This window comes from Scyliorhinus torazame, chromosome 11, assembly GCF_047496885.1.
Source record: "Scyliorhinus torazame isolate Kashiwa2021f chromosome 11, sScyTor2.1, whole genome shotgun sequence".
Classification (NCBI taxonomy): domain Eukaryota; kingdom Metazoa; phylum Chordata; class Chondrichthyes; order Carcharhiniformes; family Scyliorhinidae; genus Scyliorhinus; species Scyliorhinus torazame.
Window position 1 is genome coordinate 136,450,666 of NC_092717.1, and position 20,553 is coordinate 136,471,218.

Sequence of the window (20,553 nt, forward strand, 5' to 3'; positions counted from 1 at the left end):
TGGTAAACCTCCTCTGCACCTTCTCCACTTCCTTCTGGGAGTGTGGTGACCAGAATTGTGTGCAATATTCCAAGTGCAGCCTTACCAAGGTTCTATACAACTGTAGCATGACTTGCCAGTTTTTATACTCGATGCCCCGTCCAATGAAGGCAAGCATTCCGTATACTTTCTTGGCTACCTTGTCCACTTGTGTTTCCACCTTCAAAGATCTGTGGACATGCATGCCCACATCTCTCTGACTTTCTAAATTCCTAAGAGTTTTACCATTTACGGAATATTTCCCCTCCATGTTAGACCTACCAAAATGCATTACCTCACATTTGTCCGGATAAAATTCAATTTTCTACTCCTCTGCCCAAGTCTCCATCCTATCTATGTCCTGCTGTGTCTTCTGACAATCCTCAACACTATCTGCGACTCCACCAACCTTGGTGTCATCCGCGAACTTACTAATCAGACCATCTACATTTTCCTCCAAATCGTTTATGTGTACCACAACAACAGAGGCGCAAGCACCAATCCCTATGGAACACCACGAGTCGCAACATTCCATTTGGAACAACACCCTTTTACTGCTACCCTTTGCCTTCTGTGACCGAGCCAGTTCTGTATCCATCTTACCACCTCACCTCTAATCCTGTGACTTCACCTTTTGTATCAGTCTATCATGAGAACCTTGTCAAAGGCTTTACTGAAGTCCATGTAAACAACATCCACTGCCCTCCCTCATCAATCATCTTTGTCACGTCCTCAAAAAACTTGATCAGGTTAGTGAGGCACGACCGCCCCATCACAAAATCATGCTGTCTATCGCTTATAAGTCCATTTGTTTCCAAATGGGCATAAATCCTGTCCCTGAGAATTCTCTCCAATAAATTACCTACTACCGACATGAGGCTCACTGTAGTTTCCAGGATTATCCCTGCTACCTTTCTTAAACAGCGGTACCACATTAGCTATTCTCCAGTACTCTGGCATCTCACCTGTAGCCAATGAGGATACAAAGATGTCAGTCAAGGCCCCAGAAATTTCCTCCCTTGCTTCCCTCAGTATTCTGGAACAAATCCCATTTGGCCCAGGAGACTTATCTACCTTAATATATTTTAAAAGACCCAATACCTCCTCCTTTGCGATGTTAACATGATCCAGACTGTCCATACACCCTACCCAAGAATCAACATCCACAAATAACTTTTCATTAGTGAACATTGATACAAGATATTCGTTTAGTACTTCGCCCATTTCCTCTGGCTCAACACATAAGATTCCCCCACTGTCCTTAAGTTGTCCAATCTTTCCCTGGCCACCCTCTTGCTTTTTACATATGAATAAAAAGCTTTGGGATTCACCTTAATCCTACTTGCCAAGGACTTTCAATGGGTGGGATAATTTATTTCAGATAATTTGAATTTATCCATTACAAACCTGTTCATTTTTCTTTAAAAGCTGAAGAACTGAAGAACTGAAATTAATAAATCTTTCCTCGCCAAGGGTATTCAGGGTACGAAACCAAAATGGATAAATAGCGTTAAGATACAAATCATCCATACTCTAACTGAATGGTCGAACATCCTTAAGTGGCTGAATGATCTACTCATGTTGTTACGTTTATGATCCTATGACTGATTAATTTCTTTATTTTACTTATGTCATGTGTTGACTTTTAACTTTCGGATTCATAATTCCTTTAATTTGAGGATATTTTTATCCATGTTTCATGGAAGTAATCCTTGGCTGGAAGTTTGTCAGGTGCAGAAAATAACTCGGACTAATTGTTGAGTGAGAAAGGTAAGTTCCAGGAAATAAGGCTCCAAATATTTTGCTTGTGATAACCATTGATGAATTTGAAAAACAATGAAATTAAAATGATGTGGGCAAGAGAGTAAGACATTGAAGGAGTTCAGTGAAGAAGGTGATGAAATGGAGAATGAAATGTCGAAGAATTAGCAAGAAGTCAAATCAGCAAGGTAGAAGAATAAATTGCAAAAAAAGCTGGTGAAATAGAAAAGAATGGGAACACTGCCATCTGCAAGTTCCGCACCAAGGCAGCATCTGACAGAATGTGACATCAAGGAGCTTTAGCAAAACCGGAATCAATGGGAATCAGGGTGGAAACACTCTGCTGGTTGAGGTCATACCTAGTACAATGTAAGATGGTTGCGGTAGTTGGAGGTCAATCACCTCAGTTCCAGGACATAATTGCTGGAGTCCCTCAGGCAAATTTCCTAGCGCCAACCATCCTCCATTGCTTAATCAATGACCTTCCTGCCATCATAAGGTCAGAAGTAGGGACATTTGCTGACGATCATACACTGTCCATTATTCATGATTCCTCAGATAATGAAGCAGTCCATATCCAAATACAACAAGATTTGGACAATATCCAGGCTTGGAATACCAACTGGCAAGTAACATTCACTCCACACAAGTGTCAGGCAATGTTCATCTACAAGAAGAGGAATCTAACCATTGCCCTTGATACTTAATCACATTAAGATCACTGAATCCATCACTATCAACACCCTACGGATTACTATGGGCCAGAAACTGAACTGGACCAGCCATGTAAATACTGTGGCTAGAAGAGCAGGTCAGATACTAGGAATCCAGTGACAAATAACTCATTTTCTGACTCCCCAAAGCCTATCCACCATCTAATGCACAAGCAGGAGTGTGATGAAATACTCTTCACTTGCCTCGATGACTGCAGCTCCAATAATACTCACCATCCAGAACAAAGCAGCTCATTTAATTGGCACCCCTTTTGAAAACCTTCACTCCCTCCACAACAGACGCACAGTGGGAACAGTGTGTACCATCCACAACAGACATTTCAAAGTGGGGATCGCGACCCGCGGGTGGGTCGGGGGCGGGTCACAGAGCCATCCATCATGGAGTTCCCGATCGTGGAAATTCAAGCGCAATGGCTGCAGCAGCAATGCTTTTAAAATTGCCGGCTGCGAGCGGCTTTAAAAATGACGGCCGCGACAGGCTTCAGAAATGTAGGCGCGCTGCACATGCTTGCCCGCTCATCAGTGCGTATGCCTGGAGCCCAGAGAGGAACACCGCCTACTCCTGATGTCAGCGCGCTGACCCAGGAGGAGATTTTTTAAAAATTCAATTAAGTCTTCCTGCATCTGTCTTGAATATGCTCAATGGCTGAGCCTGCAGAACCCTCATTGATAGTGAATTTTAGAGATTAAAAGATTCACAGTACGTTGAGTTAAGTAATTCCCCCTCCTCTATGTTTAAAATCATTGCATTGCACTTGCAGACTATATCCCCAGGCTGTAAACCACCCATCTTAGGAAAACTTGCATTCTGCATCTGCTCTATAGAGACCCGAGAGAATAATGCCTCTTTCAATGAGGTAATTTCTCATTCTTTGCTACTCTGGACTATAGAATATACGCCCAGGCTCACCTCTCACAGTAAAGGTAATAGGAAATTGTGGGTCACGAATGTCAGCCGGCGCGGGTCTCGAAGGTCGGCCGGCATGGGTCCCGAAGGATGGCTGGTTGCTAAAAATGGAACCCTGGCAAAAAAGTTTGAAAAACACTGATCTGCAAGATGCACTGCAGGAACTCCCGAGATAGTACTGTACAAACCCACAACCTCTACCATCTTGAGGGACGAGGGCAGCAGATACATGCGAACACCACCACCTGGAGATTCCCCCAAGTCACTCCCCAGCTTGACTTGGAAATATATCGTCGTTCCTTCACTGTTGCTGGGTCAAAATACTGGAATTCCCTGCCCAACAGTACTGTGGGTGCACCTGTACCACAGATTACAGCAGGACAAGAAGGCAACTCACCACTACCTTCTCAAGGGCATTACAACTTCTACATTAATACCATGTGTCTGTCCCAATCTTCTCTCTTTGACATTACATTCAAAAGTAAAGGTAATCAGTGCTTTAAACATTTGCGTTTGCTGTCTGTGAGAATTCTTCAATAGAATTGGACTCATCTCCATCTTGATGATATCATAGCTGCCTAGGTGTCCCCTTGACTGAATGCCAGATTCAAATTCATTTCAAGAGAAATGGAGGGCGCGAATCCTCTGAAAGATTTATAAGTGTGGAAATGAGTGGGCACTGCGGCGAGCTTCCTGGCGAGGCCAGCAATGCTATTCAACGTTAATTGGTCCACTTAACGAGGTCCCAAGGGCTTCACGCCACTAATGAAGGCTCCCCAGCCGATTTGCAGGGACCAGGCTCGCCAGCCCCCCCCCCCTCCCCCTCCCCCGCTAATATGGTTGAGCAGCACTTAAACAGCAGTTGCACAGCCAGCCCCACTCAGTTCACAGGCATGACACAGAGACGACCAGCCCCACGATTTGGAGATGCAGACACGGAGAGGCTCCTAGATGTGGTGGAGGCCAGGAAGGATGTCCTGTTTCCCCGAGGGTCCCAGAGGCCACAGGCCTGCCAGTGCCACCTGGGTTGAAGTGGCAGCGGCTGTAAGCTCGGGCAGCCTGACTAGAAGGACTGGCCTCCAGTGCCGCAAGAAGGTCAACGACCTACACCGGGTAGTATGTTGAGTTGACACCACAACTACCCACCCCTTCTCCACCCGGAACCTACACCCTCTCCCAAAGTGACCAGACCACCCCCCCCCCACTCCCCATCTGCCCCCCCTCTAATCCTCCCTTCACACAACCAACCCCCCCCCCCCCACCCCCCCAGCACTGTGACCTTCGTGTGTGGCTAACGATGCCCTGGTGATATGACTGTGCACAGTTTTGTATATAGTTGTCAATCAAGGTACATAGTTATTGATGAGACCTCCAACCAGCTGTTGGCGTTAGAGATCAACCATGTGACTCGAGGTATCCGGTAGTTGGTAGTAAGCCTTACCAGAGGACAGTTGCACTAGAAGTAGCTCCAGGAAAATTCACTGAGTTCATTTATTTTGTTACCATTTATATCATAGTCCATTAGTTATCTTTCCACGTGTCCAGTTTGTTAATAAACTACCTTGCTAGTCAAATAACTAGATGCTCTGTGTGCATCTGTATTACAGCCACAACACAGAAGATAACATGATACCAAGAGTGTTGAACAATCGAAGATAACAACGGAGAACACGGGACGAGACAGGCTGAAAAAAGAAAAAGAAAAAGGAAAATTACCCGCCTACCTGGTAAACTATGGCCAACTGGAACTCAACACACAGAAAGACTGTGATGTTAGAGATGAAAGGTCTGAAGGCACCTGACCCATTTCAAGTCACCAGTAATGTAGATGAGAATTGGCATGTTTTTAAGCAGCGATTCAAACTCTATGTGCAGTCCTTGGCCTGCAGGCACAGCCTGATGAGAGGCGTATTGCATTGCTGCTCCCAGTAGCAGGTCCTCAAGCAATAAAAAATTACAATACCTTTGCGCTTGACAGCGAAGAGGGCAGCAGGAGCTTCAATGAAGTAACAAAACACTTTGATCCGCATTGCTCTCTGAAGAAAAATGAAATGTTTTAATGTTATATATTTCAGAAACATACCCAGAAGGCAGGCGAATATTTTGATAGTTTTTTTTACCGACTTGCAGCTGAAGATGCAGTCGTGCAAATTTCATACTTTAAAGGCATAAATGATCCACGATCAGATAGTGTTCAGGATATAAAATGACATGATATGTGAGAGGTTGTTCAGGGAAGAACAGCTTTATTTCGAAAACGCTATCAAGCTTTGTCATGAAAGCGAGCTCGCTGCACTGCAGATTAGTACGCTCAACCTGAAACATTTTGCCGCCAATCTGGAACAAGACGCCAGCGCCATCGGCACTGTGACGCAGTTGAATAAGAAACGTATCCTCAGTGCGGGCAGCCATGTTAAACGCCGACCGGATCAGCCACTGTGTGCCAGCAATGTGGCAATTGACATGGGCCACGACAAGCATTTGGAAAGGTGTGACTGAACAAATCATTTGCGAAGCAATGCTTTTCGCTTCCAACAGTGGACCAAACAGGATCAGTCAACACAATTCACAAGATGTACATTGAAGACCTGTTTTTCGTTGACAAGTGTCGAGATTCTGCGACCCCCCGCCGGGTCGGAGAATCGCCGGGGGCTGGCGTGAATCCCGCCCCCGTCGTGTCCCGAATTCTCCGCCACCAGAGATTCGGCGGGGGCGGGAATTGTGCCGTGCCGGTTGGCGGGGCCGGGAATCGCGCCACGCCGGTCGGCCGACTCCCCCCGGTGATTCTCCGCCCTGTGATGGGCCGAAGTCCCGCCCCTGTCGACGCTCTCCCGCTGGCGTGGATTGAACCACCTACCTTACCAGCAGGAGGCGCGGGCGGCCCGTCCGGGGACCTGGGGGGGGGCGCGGGGCGATCTGGCCCCGGGGGGTGCCCCCACGGTGGCCTGGCCCACGATCGGGGCCCACCGATCAGCAGGCGGGCCTGTGCCGTGGGGGCATTCTTTTACTTCCGCCTTCGCCATCGTCTTCACCATGGTAGAGGCGGAAGAGACCCCCTCCCCTGCGCATGCGCGGGGATGGCATCAACAGCCGCTACTTCCGCCGATCGGTGAGGTCCCTTCGGCCCCGGCTGGCGTGGCGCCAAAGGCCGTCCACGCCAGCCAGTGTAGCACCAACCACTCCGGCGGGGGCTTTGCCCCTCAAGGTTAGGGCTTGGCCCCTAAAGGTGCAGAGACTTCCGTACCTTTGGGGCGGCCCAATGCCTGAGTGGTTCCCGCCACTCCATCACGCCGGGACCCCCCGCCACGCCGGGTAGGGGAGAATCCCGCCCCTGATCTCGACCAAGGACACGATGAGTCCGAATATGAAGAGTGAAGAAGTTTTACTGACCACTTGTGGCAATAGTGCTGGTGATGCTGATAACATCGGAGACAGATGGACAATTCCAGTGATGCTGAATGCCACAATGCAAGCTTGACACGGGAGTGAGGGCCAACCTTCTCAGCTTGTCTGACTTGAATGGGCTACGAATTAAACCGAAAGTCGTTAATCAAACAAGACTATGAAGAGACTACAGTGGGGATGAGATTGCGATGCAGGGAGAATGTGAACTCGAAGCATGGGTACACAACAGCAGTCACATCATACCATTTTCCATTGTGGACACAGAACGCAAGTCCATCATAGGATTGGAAACGTGTGAGGCATGAACCTAGTCGAGCGGCTGTCCATTCCAGACAGCGCTGTGACAGAGGATCATTACGACTGGCACGGAGATATAATGGCGCAGTTATCCAATGAGATACAAGCAAAAGTTGAAATGCAGGAACATAAAGCAGATGAAGAGATGGACGAACCAAAAGGAATTCCAGAACTCTGATTAACAGTCTTCAAAAATGTGGATGTGCTCAGTGGTATGATACAGGAGCATGATGAGCCTATCTTAAAGCATCTACAAGATGTAAATGTAAAATGTTCAGAGCCTGGACAGCCAATGAGCTTTACTCTGGAGTTTAAGTTTGAGCCAAATGAGTATTTCATAAACGAGGTAGTGACAAAAACATCCCAGATTGAGTCGAAGCCTGAGTTAGACTTTCTCTTATTTGATGAGCTAGAAATCTTGGGATTCACAATCGACTGGAAGAAAGGAAAAAGATCCACACGGAAAACCATTAAAACGAAGGAGAAGCAGAAGGGTGGGGGAACTGGAAGAACAGTTATGAAAACTGTACGAAATGACTCTTTCTTCAATCCTCCTGAGGTTCCAGAGTATGAAGAGCTGGATGAAGGTTCTGCAGCAAAACTTGCTGCTCACTTTGAAATTAGTCAGCTCTTGCTAACTAGTGTTTGGCGATTAGGCAGAGAATGGGCTCTAATGCCAAAATCGGGGCCGGCTGCGGTTTGACGCTGGGCAGCCATGCACCGCCCCCTCTAAACTGCCGTCACCACGCCGCGCGCCATTGCAACGGCGTTGCCGGGTCACCGGCCGGCCCGCCCATAATGCTCCGCCCCTGATGGGCCGGGTTCCCGACGGCGATAAACACGTGTGGTCACACAAATCATGAACCCGGCATGGCGGCTGCGGGCGGCGTCCAGCGCTGCCACACTCGGCTGGGGTGCGGCTACTGCGAGGGCTGGGGGAATTGGTGGGGTCGCGAATTGGGTCCGCGCACGCCGACCACAATATTGTATGGTGCGATCACTGCAGGTCATCAGCTGTGTGCATGCATGGCCTGGGAGCTGGCCATTCTCCAGCCGTTTTCAGTCCCGGAATCGGTGAGGGTTTCACACCAATGTTTTGGTCGTAAAGGACCACAAATGCTCCGCTGGCACCAGCACTTAGCCGCTGAAGCAGAGCATACAGCCCCATGTTTTGGAAAGCACAGTTACATTTGTATGTAAATATTAACACTTCCAAAGGAAGGGGGATGTGGTGATATGCCTGTGCACAGTTTTGTATATGGTTGTTGATCAATGTATACAGTTATCGATGCCACCTCTCAGCAGTTGGTGGCGACAGAGATCTACCATGTGACTCAAGAGATCCGGCAGTAAGTCGTACTAGTGGAAAGTCGCACTAGAAGTAGCTCTAGGAGAATTCACTGAATTCATTTATTTCGTAACCATTTGTATCATAGTTTGTTTGTTATCTTTCCACGTGTTCATCTTGTTAATAAAACAATCTTACTAGTCAAAGAACTACATGTGCATGTGTACTATGGCCACAACACAGAACATAACATGGCAGAGGGGTGCCAGTCATTTGAATCTTCACCATCTTCCAGGAATGGACCCTGGAGGTGACATGGGTGGCCGTGTTCAGAGTGGTCACCAATGTGTAGGTTGACGCATGGCGCAGAGGTGAGGATCCACCAGGGCTCACCCAGATGGACTGTCACACACGAGTTGTTATTGCAATATGGACTGACCCATCATTCCCACTGACCACATGTTCAATCTCCCGCTGATTCTCCATTCGGGAATGCGGGCCCATCCAGGGTGGCCGCCCACCATTTCCCATGAGACCACCTCGGAGGAGAGCTCTGAGGATGCCACAGTCGATGCATCACAGCTGTCATCCCCACCCTCCACCAGTGCAGAGACACGCCTGTTGGTGGACAGGCTTCTGGGGCACAATCTGGTGAGCACCTCACAGATGCAGATGCAAATCAGGTGAAGGCAGGTATCCGTAGGTGAGACAGCAGCTGGAGGGCTACTAGATCACAGGACCTAGCTGGGTCCCAGCCTGATGCTGAGCCTCTGGTACACGGTTACCCGGAGCTGATGGAGAAAACAGGGTGCGGCCGGGATATCAAGAGGAAGATGTCAGCGACACTCCAGCAGGTCCATAGCGGATTGGTGGATTCCCAGAGGCTACGGGTGCAGGAGATGTTACCGGCAAAGCGTGGCACAGAGGCCAATATAGCAAGGGTGGCAAGCACAGTGGAGAGCCTGGTGCACAACATCGGCAGTATCAGTGAAGGTGTCCAAGGCATGGCGCAGTCGGTGACAGCCATGGTTGAGGGCCTCGGCAGACTGCCCGGCTTGCTGGGGGATGTGATTCAGTATTATGCTGACCTTGATGAGGTGCAGCGGGACATGTCCCGCTCTTAGACTGGAATGGGCGAGGCGCTGTGGAGCTTGTCCCAGTCGCAGGTGGGCATTAGCGTGTCACTGCAGAGGATGGCCCAGTCACTGAGGAGCATTGCCGAGGGCGTCAACATAATGGCGTGGGCATTGCAGAGCTGATGATGCATGGGCATCTGGCCTTTGAACCAGCTTCCCCTCCTTCCCGAGGTGAATCCCAGGGCCCGATGGGCACCGACCGGGAGAAGGGGGTGCTGAGTGGGAACCCGGAGTATCCTATGGACTGGTGACGGTGGCCATCAGCTTCCCTGAGTTACATCCATCTGGTAAGGCTGTGTCGCCCAGCCAGCACACAGGATTGGAGGTGTAGGTAGAGTTAATGGATGGAATCAGGTTTGGTGATGAACTGGGCTGTGTTCACAACTCTCTCTTCTTCCGGTCTTGGGCTGAGCAGTTGCCATCCAAGGCTGCGAAGCAGCCAGATAGAATGCTTTCTATGGTGCATTTATAAACGTTGGTAAGTGTCAATGTGGACATGCCAAATTTCCTTAATTTCCTCAGAACGTACAGGCGTTGTTGTGCTTTCGTGGTTGTAGCGTTAACGTGGGTGGACCAGGACAGATTGTTCGTGATGCGCACATTGAGGATTTGGAAGCTGTCAACCATCTCCACCTCGGCACCATTGATGCAGACAGGGGTGTGTGCAATACCTTGCTTCCTGAAGTCAATGACAAGCTCTTTAGATTTGCTGACATTGAGGGAGAGATTGTTGTCATTACACCACTCCACTTGGTTCTCCATCTCCCTCCTGCATTCTGACTCATTGGTGTTCGAGATCCGACCCACTATGGCCGTGACATCAGCAAACGTGTAATTGAGTTGGATCCAAACTCTACCACATAGTCGTGTGTGTACTGGGAGTATAGTGGGGGGTTAAGTACGCAGCCTTGCGGGGCCCCGGTATTGAGGACTATGGTGGAGGAGGTGTTGTTGTTTATCCTTACTGATTGTGGTCTATGGGTCAGAAAGTCGAGGATCCAGTTGCAGAGGGAGGAGTCAAGTCCATGGCTGGGATTATAGTGTTGAAGGTGGAGCTGTAGTCAATGATTAGGAGTCAGACGGATGAGTCTTTGTTTCGAGATGCTCCAGGGATGCGTGTAAGGCCAGGGAGATGGCATCTGATGTGGACCAGTTGTGCCGGTATGCGAATTGCAGTGGATCTAGGCATTCTGGGAGTATGGAGTCTCATGACCAACCTCTCGAAGCACTTCATAATGATCGATGTCAAGGCCACTGGACGATAGTCATTGAGGCATGTTGCCTGGTTCTTCTTTGGCACCACTAGAAGCAGGTGGAGACCTCGGAACAGAGTAGGGAGAGGTCGAAGATATCCGTGAACACATCCGCCAGCTGGTCCACGCAGGATCTGAGTGCATGATCAGGGATCCAGAAAGGACTCGTCGCTTTCCGAGGGTTCACTTTCAAGAAGGTCGATTTGACTTCGGAAGCTGTGACAGTAGGTATGAATGTGTCCGAGACTGCTGGGGCAGTTGACAACGGTTTGATGGTTTCCTGCTTGAACCGAGCATAGAAAGCATTGAGTTCATCAGGGAGAGGCAGTACGGTTGTGCATGTGCCGCCGACAAGGGCGCCGGGGCCCTCTGGACCCAGAATCCCCAGAGAACGCCTGCCAGAGGCATCAAAGGCCAGAGGACAAGGTAAGCAGCTGGCTGCCTCCACCTCTGATGTGCATCATGCCGGGAGAGGGCGGGGGCGGGGAGGGGGGGGGGCAGTTTGTGAGGGTAGGCGGCGAGTAAGAAGTGGTGTGTGTGTTGGGGGAGGCGCATTATGGGGGGCTGGGGTGGAGCTGAGAGTGGGGCGGCACTATTGGGATAATAAGAACATAAGAACTAGGAGCAGGAGTAGGCCATCTGGCCCCTCGAGCCTGCTCCGCCATTCAATGAGATCATGGCTGATCTTTTATGGACTCAGCTCCACTTTCCCTCCCGAACACCATAACCCTTAATCCCTTTATTCTTCAAAAAACTATCTATCTTTATCTTGAAAACATTTCAACTGGGCAGGGAATTCCATAGATTTACAACCCTTTTGGGTGAAGAAGTTCCTCCTAAACTCAGTCTTAAATCTACTTTCCCTTATTTTGATGCGATGCTCCCCTAGTTCTGCTTTCACCCGCCAGTGGAAACAGCCTCCCCGCATCTATCCTATCTATTTCCTTCGTAATTTTATATGTTTCTATGAGATCCCCTACCCCCCCCCCCGCATCCTTCTAAATTCCAATGAGTACAGTCCCAACTCAACCTCTCCTTGTAATCCAACCCCCTCAACTCTGGGATTAACCTAGCGAATCTCCTCTGCACACCCTCCAGTGCCATACGTCCTTTCTCAGGTAAGGAGACCAAAACTGAACACGATACTCCAGGTGTGGCTTCACTAACACCTTATATAATTGCAGCATAACCTCCCTCATCATAATCTCCATCCCTCTAGCAATGAAGGACAAAACTCCATTTGCCTTCTGAATCACCTGTTGCACCTGTAAACCAACTTTTTGCGACTCATGCACTAGCACACACAGGTCCCTCTGCACAGTGGCCTGTTTTAATATTTTATCATTTAAATAATAATCCCTTTTGCTGTTATTCCTAACAAAACGGATAACCTCACTTTTGTCAACATTGTATTCCATCTGCCAGACCCCAGCCCATTCACTTAGCCTATCCAAATCCCTCTGCAGACTTCCAGTGTCCTCTGCACATTTTGCTTTACCACTCATCTCAGTTTCATTTGCAAACTTGGACACATTTCACTTGGTCCCCAACTCCAAATCATCTATGTAAATTGTGAACAATTGTGGGCCCAACACTGATCCCTTAGGGACACCACTAGCTACTGATTGCCAACCAGAGAAACACACATTAATCCCCACTCTTTGCTTTCTATTAATTAACCAATCCTCTCTCCATGCTACGACTTTACCCTTAACGCCATGCATCTTTATCTTATGCAGCAACATTGTGTGTGGCACCTTGTCAAGAGCTTTCTGGAAATTCAGATATACCACATCCATTGGCTCCCTGTTGTGTACCGCACTGGTAATGTCCTCAAAGAATTCCACGAAATTAGTTTGGCATGACCTGTCCTTTATGAACTCATGCTGCGCCTGTCCAATGGGACAATTTCTATCCAGATGCCTCGCTATTTCTTCCTTGATGATAGATTCCAGCATCTTCACTACTACCGAAGTTAAGCTAACTGGCCTATAATTACCCGCTTTCTGCCGACCTCCTTTTTAAAACAGTGGTGTCACGTTTGCTTATTTCCAATCCATCAAGACCACCTCAGAGTCTAGTGAATTTTGGTAAATTATCACGAATGCATTTGCAATTTCCCTAGCCATCTCTTTTAGTACCCTGGCATGCATTCCATCAGGGCCAGGAGACTTGTCTACCTTTAGCCCCATTAACTTGCATGTTATTTGTGTCTTCCACTGTGAAGACCGACCCAAAAAACCTGTTCAGTTTCTCAGCCATTTCCTAATTTCTCATTATTAAATCTCCCATCTCATCCTCTAAAGGACCAATATTTATCTTAACCAATTGTTTTTGTTTTATATATTTGTAGAAACTTTTATTATCTGTTTTTATATTCTGAATAAGTTTATTCTCATAATCTATCTTACTCTTCTTTATAGCTTTTTTAGTAGCTTTCTGGTGCCCCCTAAAGATTTTCTAATCTCCTAGTTTCCCACTAATCTTTGCCACTTTGTATGCTTTTTCCTTCAATTTGATACTCTCGCTTATTTCTTTAAATATCCACGGTTGATTTTTCCTCTTTCTGCCGTCCTTCATTTTTGTTGGTATAAACTTTTGCTGAGCACTGTGAAAAATCGCTTCGAATGTCCTCCACTATTCCTCAACTGTTTCACCATAAAGTCTTTGCTCCCAGTCTACCTTAGCTAGTTCTTCTCTCATCACATTGTAATCTCCTTTGTTTAAGCACAAAACACTAGTGTTTGATTTTACCTTCTCACCCTCCATCTGTACTTTAAATTCCACCATATTGTGATAGCTCCTTCCAAGAGGATCCCTAACTATGAGATCATCAATCAGTCCTGTCTGATTGCACAGGATCAGATCTAGGACCTCTTGTTCCCTCGTAGGTTCCATTACACACTGTTCTCGGAAACTATCGCAGATATGGTCTATAAACTCCTCAAGGCTGCAATGACCGACCTGGTTAAACCAATCGACATGTAGAATAAAATCCTCATGATAACTGCCATACTATTTCTACATGCATCAGTTATTTCTTTGTTTATTGCCCATCCCTTTATCTTAGAATTTACAGTGCAGAAGGAGGCCATTCGGCCCATCGAGTCTGCACCGGCTCTTGGAAAGAGCACCCTACCCAAGGTCAACACCTTCACCCTATCCCCATAACCCAGTAACCCCACCCAACACTAAGGGCAATTTTGGACACTAAGGGCAAGTTATAATGGCCAATCCACCTAACCTGCACATCTTTGGACTGTGGGAGGAAACCGGAGCACCCGGTGGAAACACACGCACACACGGGGAGGATGTGCAGACTCCGCACAGACAGTGACCCAAGCCGGAATCGAACCTGGGACCCTGGAGCTGTGAAGCAATTGTGCTATCCACAATGCTACCGTGCTGTCCCACCGTAATGTTACTATTTGGTGGCCTATAGACTATTCCTATCAGTGACTTTTTCGCCTTATTATTCCTGATTTCCACCCAAATGGATTCAACCTTATCCTCCATAGCACTGATGTCATCCCTCACTACTGCCTGGATGTGATCCTTAAATAACTGAGCTACACCACCTCCCTTACATCCACTCTGTCCTTCCAAATAGTTTGATACTGTTGGATATTTCGCTCCCAGTCGTGACCATTCTTTAACCATGTTTCAGTGATGGCCACTAAATCATAGTCATTCACAATGATTTGCGCCATCAACTCATTTACCCTATTCCGAATACTACGAGCATTCAGGTAATGTACCCTTTTGTTGGCTTTCATACCACCGTTTTGAATCTTAACACCTCCAACAGTAACCTCTCCTAAGTTATTTTTCCTTTTAACTTTTCTCCTAATTTTCCTTATTGTAGAACCCATATCTTCCTGTAATAACCTGCTGATTCCCTTTCCATTTATGTTTTTACTTCCCGTTGTATTCCTTTTAGTATTACTGGGCCTATTCACTGAGCTCCCCTCAGTCACTGTACCCTGTACTGTGGCCCTTTTTGATTTTTGTTTGTGGCTTCTCTGCCTTACACTTTCCCCCTTACTGCCTTTTGTTTCTGTTCCTATTTTACTTCCCTCTGACTTCCTGCATCGGTTCCCATCCCCCCTGCCACATTAGTTTAAACCCTCCCCAACAGCACAAGCAAACCACCCCCCCCCCCCCAGACATAGTGGGGCAGCGGTTTACACTTGTTTACACAGTGGTTTATTCCATAGGGATAGTGAGGCAGTGGTTTACGCTTGTACGAGGAACATTAAAATACCCTCAACACAACCAGTATGACGCCTCTGGCATTTTGCTCCGAGGGCCGACCACCAATCCCATGCCACACACCCCCAGATATGCCCTCCATGCACACCTCACCACGGACATGTGCCCGGGGCTGGGGCCCATCCCATGGGTGCTCGGATGTTGGCCGCTGCATCCGTGGTGCTGCCTCCAACAGTGTTCAAGCACAGTATCCATGCATTAAGGTGTGATGCATCAAGGCAATGAGTTGTACATGCTGCATGGCCCGCCCATCCACACACGAGGATTCACGTGGGATGTGTGAAGTGCTCTCTAAACCACAATTGCCAATTCCCTAATAGAAATAGCCTTCAACCGCACTGGCAAAGGCCTCTGCCGTCACTGGGATTTATGGGTGGTGGGTGGGGCAGACAGGCAGGGTCTAGTGTTGCCCCCGGTACGTGAACATGCGGTACAGGGGTTGGCATGGCGGATCCGCGCACATCCCCGTCCCGTCCCACCCACTGCCCTGTAGAGATCCCCCCAGCCTCAATACCTCCAGCTCCCATGGTGGCCCACCCCCTACCGGGGCTGTACTGCACTCCCCTCCCCCCCCCCCCCCCCCCACCAACCCGCCCTCCCGAGCACAGTGCAGCATGCCCAGTGCCCCCGGGCTCATTTCCTGTGAATGAAGGTGGCTACTCACCTCCTAGGCTCCCCGCAAGAGCCCATCTGCCTGGTTTACGTCTTAGAATGGAGTACCAATCGGCGCCAGCGGGACCACTTGGTAGGGAGACCGAGGAATGATGGGAGGCCTTTGGATTTGGGGTCTCTCCCGTTAATTGTATGGAAGTAGAGCTTATGTGGTGATAATTGGTTTCTCAGCACGTTATGGCGAGAACTCTATTTCACCTCGGGAGAGGGCTGTGTGCATCGCAAACAGTTTGGCGACCGGGGTTTTCCACCTCTCCCATTATTCACCGGCCTCGTCTCACTTGAGTAAGAATGCAACGAGGCCAGAGAATCACGCCCGGAATCTATGCCACAAATGTTACTAGATCCTTTTGGGCGGGTTTCTTCCAAGTTTAGCAGCGAGTGCATCATTTTGCCACTGACTGCCAAATCAGGACCATTATCTTAACCAAAAATTGGCCTTGCCAATAATGCAACACTATTTGCTGCTATACCAAAGTTTCAGCCCAGATTACATGTTGAAATCCATAGTGGAGCAGAAACCTCAAACTTTCAGAAATAAAAATGCCGCTAACTGAGCGTGTAATGTGTAAAGTGAATAATCTCCAACAGCAGTCCAAAAGTGATTTAAAAAAAAAATAACCCGTTTTGAAAAAATGCGTTCCCCAGACCACATGTAATCCAAACCATTTTGCTCCGATAATTTCTTTACCAATGTTACATTTTGGCTGTGTTAAATAATGACATTCACTGATAAATAGATACCAGGCTTCCCTGAGGTATCTCAATTAGAGTTCATTTGCTCTAACATATTGTGTAGTCAGGAAATTTCTAAACATTGCAATGTGATGCACAGGGCAGACATTTTCTATTATGCACAACTTCTGAACTAAATGTACAGCTTTAAGCAGGTTATAAGGCTGAACAAACAACAGTCCAATTCTAGGGTTTAAATGTACATTCCAAAATCTTACTTTAAGGCTTTTTCCCCCCAAAGCGTGTTTCATTATTTTGCAATATTAATCTTTGTAATTGTTCAACGAGCAGCTCATTAAGTTCACCTCATTCGTTGGAGCTCCAACTAACATAGTTTGGTAATGCCTCCACATTTGACGAAAAAATAATGGCCGGCTCCCATTCGTTTGTTTAGTTTTTACCTTAGCCTATTCATGTCAGTAGTCTTTCCCTGTATTCGTCACACACCACTGTGAATTGTAGGGTGAAAATGTAAAGATCTCAGAAATAAAGTGATTGTTCGCCTGCAGAGAATTTAAGAAGCACCACCTTACCCCTAACCCCAATATAAAGTATTCTCAAAATAATAGCCACCAAGGTAAATGAGAGAGCATGAAAAATTGAAACACATTAGGAATATATAACTAAGTGTCAAATTCACAGGTAAAATTGATAGAGATTCTTTATCAAAACCCCATTTTTTGATTTTTGAAGCATTTTCTATTTCTTTTCTTTCGGAATTTCAGTATTGGCAACTATTTTATTTAAATAGTGAATGATTTGGTCCCAAATCGCCCCCTAAATGAGGGAATGAATTAAGAAAGGGTGTCACTGAGAGAGTGCACTGCAGGGACACAGGTAAAAGCAACAAAAATATAAAAGCTTAAAATAAAGGAATTAACTACTGATAGAAAACATCATAAGAATGTATTAAATGCAGGTTCAGTAATATGATCAATAGTATTTTGCAATCTTTTAAGAACAGGATATATATTTTCGACTTGTTGAGATGGGTGAATCCAAATATAAGGCACTGGTCTGGCTACAGTACATAGTGATTATGAATAGAGCTGAGATTTTTATTTTTTATATGACGCAGGTTATCTTGTAAATCTACACCATGAGTATTCCCATCCTGATGCAGTGCCAAAGCGCAAGAATGGAAGGTGGGACCCAAATACTCGCCCCCATTCCCGGTGCAGATAATTTTCATCACTAAGGGATAAGAGGGAATATCAGGAGCCTGTAACAACTGTCCCATATTGCCGACAACATTGTGGACATGGACACTTCTGGATTTCTGCACTTTTTATGGAAGAGAGTGAGCTTTGCGGACAACATGTGTCACCCCAGCATGGAGACATTGTGAACCCTGGGTAAACCAGGGTCTGTAAGCAGGAACTGTATGAAAGATAAATACAAAAGGTATTGCATACTTCACATATCAAAACCTGTTCCATAATTATGCCCATTTTATTACAGTGATCAATCATGCCAGTGCTTTGTTTTGAAAATAAAGATCATTACAAAATGTGCTAACCAGGTTTTTTGTTCTGACAATACACAAGTTTTCAGGGAAAATAATTTGTGAAAAGAAAAGAAAAATTGTGAAAATGGAAATGTCTTTAGATGCATTACATTATCTACTCAATAAAATACTATTCTGCATTGTATATCATTGAAATCCAATTATGATTGTGTGACATTTTCTCGGTTATATTTTTTCCTTGAGGTTCATCTCAGCCATCTGTTTGGCTGTTCAAAAACTATGACTTTAGCACAAATCTATCCTGACGCTCCAGCACAAAACCAAGGTACAGCGAGACTATGGGAAGTTTTTTTTGAATGAGACATTAAACTAAGACTAACACAGGATTAACTTGTGTGTCATGCCATGCTCCAAATAAACCCTGTTTGTGCACATTCTAAATTAGTGATTGTCCTTTTTGGGATTTATTGTAGAGGTCAAAATCCTACAGAACCAATGATTACAAGAACAGGATGATGAATGAGTAAGACATGGTGCAGGATATGCTGTGACTGAAAGAGTATTAAATTAGACGCAGCATGGGATGTTGGTAAGGAGGGCATTTAAATACTTAAGTCCAGATGTAACAAAAATTAAGTTTGCTGTAGATACTTTTCAGGTTCACTGGCACCAGTTACTCCCTTTAAGCAATTTGGTGCCTGGAATTTCCACAGGTATTGTGCTGATTTCCTGTCAAAACATAAACTCAATCCATCTTATTTTTGTGGGAATGATTCACACCACCCTATTTCTACCACAGATGGATTCTGATTAGTCTTTCTACTGTCATTCAAACATTAACCTACATTGCTACTTTACAAAGTAAGATCAAAATTGAATTGTAGATCACTTTCTCAGAATGTCCCAACACATCTTACGGCAAATTCATTATTTTTGATGTGCACTATTTTGCAGGAAAACACAATAGTATTTGTGCACAGTAAGGTTCAAGGAACTATACTTGGGATGAAAAATCTGTCAATTTGTTTATAGTGGTGTTGATTAAGGGAGGAACGTTGGCCAAGATATTAGGAGAATACGGCTGATTTGGTGATCTGAGCCTATTTCAGACTGACAGGTTGAATTTTCTGGCCTTTCCCACCGACAGGACCTTCCAGTCCTGCTGACGGCCAGCCTCTGCCTGAACCCCAGTGGTGGAGGGCTCAAACAATGGGAAAACCCGTTGACAGCGGCGAGACCAGAAGATCCCACTACTAGCTAATGGCAGGCCGCCTCCACCTCTGCAAAATGTACTGTGGAGAGTGGTGGAAAATCCCGGCCACAATCTTTCTCAAGCAGACCAACACCAAATTGTCTGTCACTGGTCCCCACAACAACAATCTGCAGCTACTTCCTGCCTTCAAGAATGCAGTTCCATGATTGCTAACGTTCATCCTGCCCCTGGCTTGTTTTCATTACTGACATCTCTGCATCTGTAAGACAACTAAAATTGGTAGAATTTTTATCTTGGTGTCAGAAGTTGTGGGTTCAAGCCAACTGCGGGGACTTAAGCACAGAGTCTACTCTGACACGTCAGTACAGAACTGAAGTGCTTCAATGCCGTGGAAAGTGTAATTTCTTTGTGCGAAACATTAAACCAAGACTCCATCTGACCTTTCACAGTGACTTAATGATGTCATTATATTATTTTGAAAAAGAACATTTGTGTGTACTACTCTCAGAAAGCATTCCGAAAGAGTAATTCTAACTGTAATTCTAACACAAATTGCTAACTTTCCATGACCTTCTTTGTGTTTTTCAGGTCTTGCAAATTGTTTTATTTACACAGTTCTGATAGTTTTCTTCATCATTTGCCTTGTCTTTTGTGTAAATTCATCACTAAGAAAAAGTTCACCCTTTTTCACCTGTCAAAGTGACTGTTATAAAGCATCCAGCAGCTGGAGGATTGAACCACTTTGCAGCATTGTTGCATTCACAATGCAATCACTGGAAGCAGCGTTGGGAATATATTGCAGGTACCCCCCCCCCCCCCCCCCCCCCACCCCCACACCTCAACCCCGAGATAAATTTTGCCATGCAAAGATCTAAGAGCATGCAAAGCAGATTTCCCGTCTTGTTTTATTCCAACATGCAAGGTAAAAGCCAGAACTTCACCTACCTCCTCAGCCCCAGCCCTGAAATCCATGTGCTACAACACAAAGAAAATTGCTGGCCTGTAAAACACACAGAGAGAAAGGCATCAGCCTAATCAGAGAGCATTTAATTAAGCTATAATGAACAAGAAAGTTTGCATAATTGATGAATGTTGCAAATTATGTAAAGTTGTTTGCATATTCTATCCCTCAATGCATTGACATTCTGCTTTACAAAATAAAAATGAAGATTGAAATTTATTACCAATTAGAAGAAAAAGAATATAAATTAGATGATGCTTTGATGTAGAAGAGCACAAACAAGTGTCTTAATTTCAGAATTCCTTTTCACATTGCCGCATGGCTGATCAGTACATCTAATGATCAAAACTTGATGGAAGAAATGTATACATGATCCAATTTTGGAATATAAAGTGGCCCAGATTTTGCAGTCAACAGCTACGCAACGCCGATC

General features: G+C 46.2%; 1 protein-coding gene across 1 annotated transcript in view; it reads right to left on the minus strand.

Moving 5' to 3' along the window:
- The window catches only part of sntg1 (syntrophin, gamma 1), an 807,301-nt gene that overhangs the window by 253,125 nt on the left and 533,623 nt on the right, over window positions 1-20,553 (minus strand). The window contains exon 2 of the mRNA XM_072467795.1: window positions 20,105-20,159. Coding sequence (XP_072323896.1) covers window positions 20,105-20,131 — 27 coding nt within the window. The 5' untranslated portion in view covers window positions 20,132-20,159. The remainder of the gene's footprint in view (window positions 1-20,104; window positions 20,160-20,553) is intronic.